The sequence below is a fragment of the Labrus mixtus genome, chromosome 16 (genome assembly GCF_963584025.1).
Source record: "Labrus mixtus chromosome 16, fLabMix1.1, whole genome shotgun sequence".
Classification (NCBI taxonomy): Eukaryota; Metazoa; Chordata; class Actinopteri; order Labriformes; family Labridae; genus Labrus; species Labrus mixtus.
In genome coordinates, this window is record NC_083627.1 from 13,112,801 (window position 1) to 13,120,395 (window position 7,595).

General features: G+C 41.2%; 2 protein-coding genes across 4 annotated transcripts in view; one reads left to right on the forward strand and one right to left on the reverse strand.

Annotated features, from left to right (window-relative positions):
* Nucleotides 1-7,595, reverse strand: part of LOC132990790 (uncharacterized) — a 527,599-nt gene that overhangs the window by 310,096 nt on the left and 209,908 nt on the right. The window lies entirely within an intron of this gene.
* Nucleotides 1-7,595, forward strand: part of LOC132990874 (tenascin) — a 49,228-nt gene that overhangs the window by 27,105 nt on the left and 14,528 nt on the right. For both annotated transcript variants that reach the window (XM_061059349.1, XM_061059350.1), the window contains exons 7-8: nt 4,065-4,218; nt 5,923-6,192. In XM_061059349.1, coding sequence (XP_060915332.1) covers nt 4,065-4,218; nt 5,923-6,192 — 424 coding nt within the window. The remainder of the gene's footprint in view (nt 1-4,064; nt 4,219-5,922; nt 6,193-7,595) is intronic.

The window sequence follows — 7,595 nt, forward strand, 5'->3', positions numbered from 1 at the left end:
AAGAAGAATAAAAGACTCCAAGAACAATCGTCGAAATAAAAACAGAAGAGCAGTGAATGAACAGATCGCTCGGAGCCGCACAGGAAAAGATGCAGATGTGGGATGCTTGTTGCCACAGAAACGTGTAAACACTGTCAAAAACATGGCGGCTGCCAGATGGATGACATCAGCGCCGATCCACAGCTGTGACACAGAAAGAGACGAACAGAGAGAGAGAGACACACAAAAGAGATGTTAACAAGACATGCAGACGGATAAACAACAACAAGCTGAAGTGAGAGCAGATTGTCAGCGGGGACAGAAGAAACAGAAGAGGACGAGACTCTGAGGACAAAAGAGAACATCTGGCTCCTAAATAATGTTCAAGTAGTTTAATGAGACATGTTTGCATCCGACTGATATTTATTCTTTCCAGTAAGCATCATTAATCTTCTCTCTAAAAATAGATTTTTATATGTGAACAGACCCCTGCTGGATGGTTACCCTGGCACGTCAGAGCTTTATGTTAGATCTGTTAGTAATTATTATTCACTGCCTGCTATGTGACGAATCAATCAAACATTTCCTATAAACGCTCAGAAATGTTTCCCTCAAAGATCCTGTTTGTACAAATAACAGTTTTAAAGGCCTACATAATCAGTTTACAGTCATATAAAGTAAACCTGTTCTCACTCCGGTACTCAAAACAATCATGCTGCGAGTGTCTGTGGAGAATCATTTCTGGATTTATCGATTCTTCAGAGTCTGTTGAGGACCCTCAAGGCCCCTTTTCTTTTTCTTTTCTCAATCAGCAGAGCTCGTAAGCTTGTTTTACAAAGTGGAGATAATTAAACATTAATAATATCCACATCATGATTGAAATGTTGACCTTTGACCTTTGTCAGCAACAGACAAAAACTTCATTTGTCTCTTCGCGAGCCATTTATGCTGACCATGCTGGTCTCAGGACTATGCTGCAGAGAGTAATGCCCAGGTGTGGCGTGCACACATTGGTCATCCATCCAGCATCACACCTGAACTCAGGGTTTTTCCTGCACAGAGAATTCTTTGGCGCGCCCCAAAGAGGTTTTACCCAGCGGCAAAGGAAAATCACAAGCGCCAAAAGAACAAAAATAACGATTCAAATTGCAAATCAAATCCTCTCTGAATGTATGTTAAAAATATCAACATCAAACAACTGTTGAACAAGCAGAACATAAACTTAAATATGACGTCTCTGACTTCTAGCAGTCATCTCCCCTCTCATCCATTTACATATCTGGCTCGCGCTGGATAGCCAGCTGATTGACTGGTCGTTTCTTTTGACTGGTTCCGGATGCTCAGCAATCCACTTCATGGCGGTAAATATTTATCCCAACAGTCATGTTAAAGCTATACTAAACCGCTTATGATGTAGCTGCGGCTACTTGTCCCTGCTCCTCTGCTGTCTGCAGACGGGTCATCGCGGGGGCATGCCGAGACGAGACACACCAACATACATGGCTGCAAACGCACACACACACAACCCGGAACGCCAACCACCGCGCGCACCTGTTTACTTGTAGTGCAACGGAACACGGTTGATCCGCTAGCCGTATGGACCGCGTCGGGAACACACATTCAACTTTTGTCCGTTCACTTCCACCTCGTCTGCTTTTATCAACAATCAATAACTTAACGATTGTAACGTCAGCCAGATGTATGTGAAGTTCTCCACACAGACTGTCAAACAGCGCTGCGTTATAGCCAGCAAATATATTTTTATGATTTCTCAATTTCCTGATCTGATCAAAAGATCCAAATTATGACTGTGATTATTACTGTGATTATTTGACATAATAACTTAGTAACTCAAATAAATGTACTTAAACAAATTTGTATGTAAAACGAAAACAAAAGCAAAAGAGCAGCCATCATAGGAAGAGGGTGAAATGCACTGGCAGGATGTGACCTCCCCTCTCCCAATCTCATTACACCCCGTTTCAGTAACTTAAGCATAATGATAATATTTTTTATTATTGCTCAGGTGCCTAAATGTTACCCCGCTGCAGCTATAAAAGTAAGCTGTGGCTGGTTATGTCTCAGTGTGGCCGTCCTGCTGCCACACATGTGCTGACACTTTGGTATTAAATGGAACCAAACAGAGAAGAGACACTGATGAAGAGAGTCATGAGAGACATGCTATTTATTTTCCATCATAAACACAGCAACTGAGAGTCACTCGGACCTCCACGTGTGCAGAAAGAACCAAACATCATGGTCCCTGAATGCCTCACAGGCATCATACGCCTTTAGTTTTAATGATGTCACCCTCATTCATATGGAGATGGATAAAAGCCTTGTGACACGCCAACACTGATCCAGGACGACCTCTGAGCAGCACACATAGCAACCAGCATGGCAACAAGCTGTGGTCCATTTATTTTAACAACACGGTATCCATTCATTAGGAAGTCAAAAACAAAGTCACTTCCAGTTGAGTAATCCTCACATTTGAATGCATGAGAACTTTTGGTCTTTCCGACGAATCATTTGAATAATAAGAACTTTGTGCCTCATGAAATGATCCTCACTTAAAAGTGTGAATGACAAAAGAGCATACAATGAACAGAGTACAATAATGAGAGCAAATGTTGGACATAACACGGATGAAGGTCCAAGTTGGGCGCAACATGTTGGTTATTTAAGACCAAGCAGTGTACGCTGTAGTAAACATAGCAGGCCAGTAGTTGGCGACATAAACTTGTAATAAGATTACATGCACAGACTTCCTTCTACAGAGCGGATGCAAAAAAGTTTTCGTTTTTGGCTAAAATCATTGTCGTGAACCAGGGCCTCAGTTCCACCTCCTTGTCTTTTTCCGGGGGTGGGGTTGGGGGGCTGCCTTGCTCAAGGGCACCTTGACAGTGCTCAGGCAGTGAACTGGCACCTCTCCAGCTATCAGACCAATTTCCAGATCTGGTTCACACTGGGATTTGAACTGGCGACCCTCCGGTTACCTGCCAGAGTCCCTTCAGACTGAGGTACTGCCGTCACAAATTGAACCGAGGGGCGTCCAAAACGGCCGTGTGGGGGTGCCTTAAAACCGCCCACCTTCTTTGGTCCAAACAAATCCAGAGCATTCAGGACCAGAATCTAAAGTTAGAAGGAGGACATACTGGCTGCTGCATTGTTGTCAGAGAAGCCAGCACTTCAACATAGCATGTTTCCTTAATGTCTGATCATATAGTAAGGTCACTTTATCATTTCACTCACTACACATCTCACTGATTGGACCTTTAAAAACACCAGAATAACCCTTGAATCATTTCTGAATGAAACTTACATTTTTGATGGAGAACATATTCCTCCAATGCAGCGAGCCTTTCTTAAGAAAGCGTAACACTGAGCATCTGTGTTTGCCCACACACACACACATCGATGCCCTGCAGCCAGCTTAATGTTTCCACTGCTCCTCACGACCATGATTACATTGTGATTTTTTAATATTATGATTATTATTACAGAGAAGGCCTTTGTTCTGTCAGCTGGCTGAACTTAAAGTCAGCGTACAGTTCAGTTCAACAAACAGTTTGGAGAAATCTCATTGAGTTAATTCTTATGCATCGGTATTTTCCTCTAAACAGAAAGAAATACTCTCCTCAGGTCGCTGTGTAGGAGTTTAATATCTCGATTTAATCATTCAAACTGGATCATGTTCAAGTGCTGATGGATCGGATGAGTCAGTGTGTTCAGACACTGTAGTCAAAAATGAACCCAGAGAAGAAGAAGAAGAAGTTTTAAAGGCAGGTTACACATCAGGGAAATTTATCTGCAGCGCTTCTAAATATGAATAAGTAATGTTTTGATTTTTAAGAAGACGGCATCACATAAAGAGTCTGTAAGAGTGAGTTTTAAGGCTGTGGAACCTCCCCCCTTTGGATTATATATAAAGCAGATTTAAAAACCTGTTCAATCAATGAGATCTGTACACCTGCTAGAGGGTAGACGTGATGCCTTGATTTTCAGTTTAATAGTGTTGCTGCCTGATACAGCTGCTGGTGGATGCACAAAGAAACATGTTTCCTTTTTTGTGTCTCAAACAGAAAGAGAGCGACCAGCAGATCAAGGTGCAGGTGGACGGCAGCGTGAACACCTTCACGCAGACGGGACTGGCGGCGGGTCAGGAGTACACCGTCAGCATCACCGGAGAGATCGATGGCAGGAGAGGGGCTGAGAGCTCGGCTGAATTCATGACCCGTGAGCTGTTTATTTCTTTATTTCTACAGCAGAGACCAGTGAGTGACCAGTGACCATTCTTTATGACTCTTAAAACTTGGGTTGTCATGATACCAGAATTTTAATCTTCAGTATTATCTAACAGTATGGATACCTGTTTGATACCATAGCGACAACAATAGAAGTCCTAGGCCCCCAAATGTTGGTTAATTTCTTGTTGTTAATTTCTCAATACAACACAAGGGGGGAAATTTGTTTTCACAGCTTCCAGGGATTGGTACACATGAAGAAAACATATAACAGTGTTGTTAATTACAAAAAAATATAAGCAAAACTCTTACACTCTTGCAATACATGAGCAATGTTTTGGTACCGTTCATTGCAGTAGATTGCGATACTTCTAATAAAACAGCAGCTCACAATCCTTGACTTTCCAACAAGGTCTATCCCAAAAAAACTGAAGAAAGGAGCGCTTCATGGACTCAAGAAGGAGTATGTTTAAGATGCTTTGTGGAATTGGATACATGCAATCATAGTAAAAACAAGACAAATAACTCCAATAATATATCTTTAAACAGTCAAAAGGTGTTTTATTTTCAAGGCATGATTGTGTCCACTTCAAAGTATGTACCCAGTCCAGTAGCTAGACATAAAGCACATGTTCCCACGTTTTACCTTAAAGATCGAGGAGAATACGCAGGGAGAACACAGACACTTCTTCTGATCAGATTTTAAACGATTAAAATGTTAAGCTTTGGTGAAAATTTCTGAAACTCTTAGGCCAATAAAGCCTTTGTATTTAATTTTAGAGGCCTAGTGGTAAGTTCAGTCCTCAAAGTTGGCAGCCAGAGTTCAGATCTTCAGACTCCGTCCAGTGTCTTGTCTCTGTAAGGCATAAAAAACCCCAAAAATAAATCTTTAAATAGACAGACAAATTAAAAATTCGAACTACCCATCTTCTGCAACCAACTGAAATTTGTTTTTCGTTTTTGCTTCCAAATGTAATACGTTCCTCTTAAAGTACAGTCTTTACTGTACTTGTTTGAACACGGAGCCTCTGACAGACATTGGCTGAAGTGTGAAATCCAAAACTGCCAAACTGGCAGACAGAGTTTAAACACTTTCCTCCGGCGGCCCTTCCTGTGAAAGATGTCGTCTGTGGCAGCAACAGGAGTGAAACTTTGAGCAAAGTCAAGAGGAGGAAATGTCATGAGCCAAGGTAAATGTAAGGCCGACTGGAGGTTTGTGTATCCACTTTCCTGGATGGAATCACTCCCAGAGAAACCTGCTACCTGGTAGAAAAGAGGCTGAGAAAAACTTTGGCCGGAGGCATTTAAGTTCCTTAGGTTTTCTCTCAGTCCATTCATCGTGTTCATGTAAACACAGTGTCTATAATTCAACTTGTCCACCTGGACTCGAGATCTGTCAGTATATCAAGAATTCAATCGGTACTCATCTCAAAATTTAAAAATAGTGGCTCGTAGTTCTGTGAAGTAAACCAATAATGATTGACGTGCTTTGTCGTATCATTCACTGAAAATCACTTGCTCTGGATAGAAGCACAGAGATAGTTTGTTTTGGCCTCTTCATGCATACCAGCTACAATTACTATACTACTGGTGGACATGAAGGATGTGAACTTCGGTTTACTGGTTGGTTGCTGCTCACGACCACATGGCTGTCATTCTTTTTCTCTTTCTTCTCCTTCTTCTTCCATAACCTCAGTCATCTCTGGTCCGTCCAACCTCCACGTTGTCAAGACGACCACGACATCAGCAGTCCTCCAATGGGAGCAGTCGCATGGTGAGCTCGACAGGTACCGTTTGACCATCACACCTAACGATGGAGCGGGAAGCAGTAAGGAACTCACCTTCCCGCCCGGCCAAGACTCCGCCCACATCCAGGAGCTAGAGGCGGGGCGATTGTACGACGTCACACTCGTGGCGGAGAAGGGCGCGAGTCAAAGTGGACCAGCATTCACCCAGGTTACTCCAGGTGAGCAGGACCTATCTGAACAATAGAGGTTAATCATGTTTCAGCTCTGACTCCAATCCCATTTTCACACATCTGTTTTTTAAGACAGGACTCTTGCAGAAAGGTTCCTATATCTCTTTTAAGGATGATCATTTTCTCTTATAAATGTAAAATACTTCTCTTAAAGCTGCAGGAAACAGCATTAAACCAGATGGGTTTGTTTATTGCATTGTTTGGTCATACGTTACTTAGATTTACAAATAACAATAAAAAGAAGACTTCTAAAAGGGGCTTGAGGGTGATGACTCAAAGTTTAAACAAGGACTATGTAACAATAAAAAGCTTAATTAACCTGCAGAGCTCTTATCTCTCTCTGTGATGGAAAACATTTGAAGCTTTTGGACGCTTGCTCATAATTCTGCTAGACAGATTTCTGGGTGAACTTGTGTTCTCAAACTGAAAATCTGAACCTGGCCTTTACTCCAGGTAGTTAACGTATTGGCTCGGTTAGAAGTTGGATCAACCAAACTTCACATGTATAGCACTGCAAGAATGTAGCACAAAGTTATTTACAAAAACAGAATATCAAAAAAAACCAACCAGTGACCCCTCCCCCACCTAATGCACAAGGTTAAATAAAAATGTATGTTATTAATAAAAGACTCAATAAAAGCAGGACCTGACTAATTGAGATGTATGCAACCATGAATTAGTGAAGAGGAAACACAGGAGGAGGGATTTAAATGATGAAAAGGTCAAAGGTCATTCACCAAAATAAACTACAATAAAATAACTAAAAGAATAAAAGTTCAAAAAACAAAATCAAACATTGAAACACTAAAAGATAATTCATAGAAATAAACGGGAATAAGATCATCAAACAGTAATAATCTACAACAAATAAAATAGAATAATACAATCATATAAATTAATATTCAGTTGTGTAAAAATTAAATTAAATTAAATATTAAACAAATATAGTCCATAAAATGCCGTTAAATTCAGTTAAAATCCAGAATAAAAAGGTCTGGAGTTTTTTAAAATAGTGACATCCTGTGCTGTCCCTCGGGTCTTTCGGTGAGTTGTAATAAATTCAGAGAGAGTTGGAGACACAATAGTGTGCTGCGTACATCATATAACTACAGACATGCCTGTTCCCTGGTTTAAGAAATTGTGGTTTGTCTGTTTACATCACATCCTTGTGATTTGAGAGTCGAACATGAGACCGCTCCAGTCAGGTTCGTTAAGACTGCGACCAGGCTGTGAGAAAAAGAGGCGTCCAGAATGTAAATCCCAAGTTTGCGTAGTCGCTGTGTCTCAAGTCTGCTTTTCAGGTGCCACAGGTTCCTCTTTAAACTTACTGGTACACATCCTCAAACACTTTCTTCTCTCAGGCTCTTGGACGTGGTTTGAATTCCATTTAA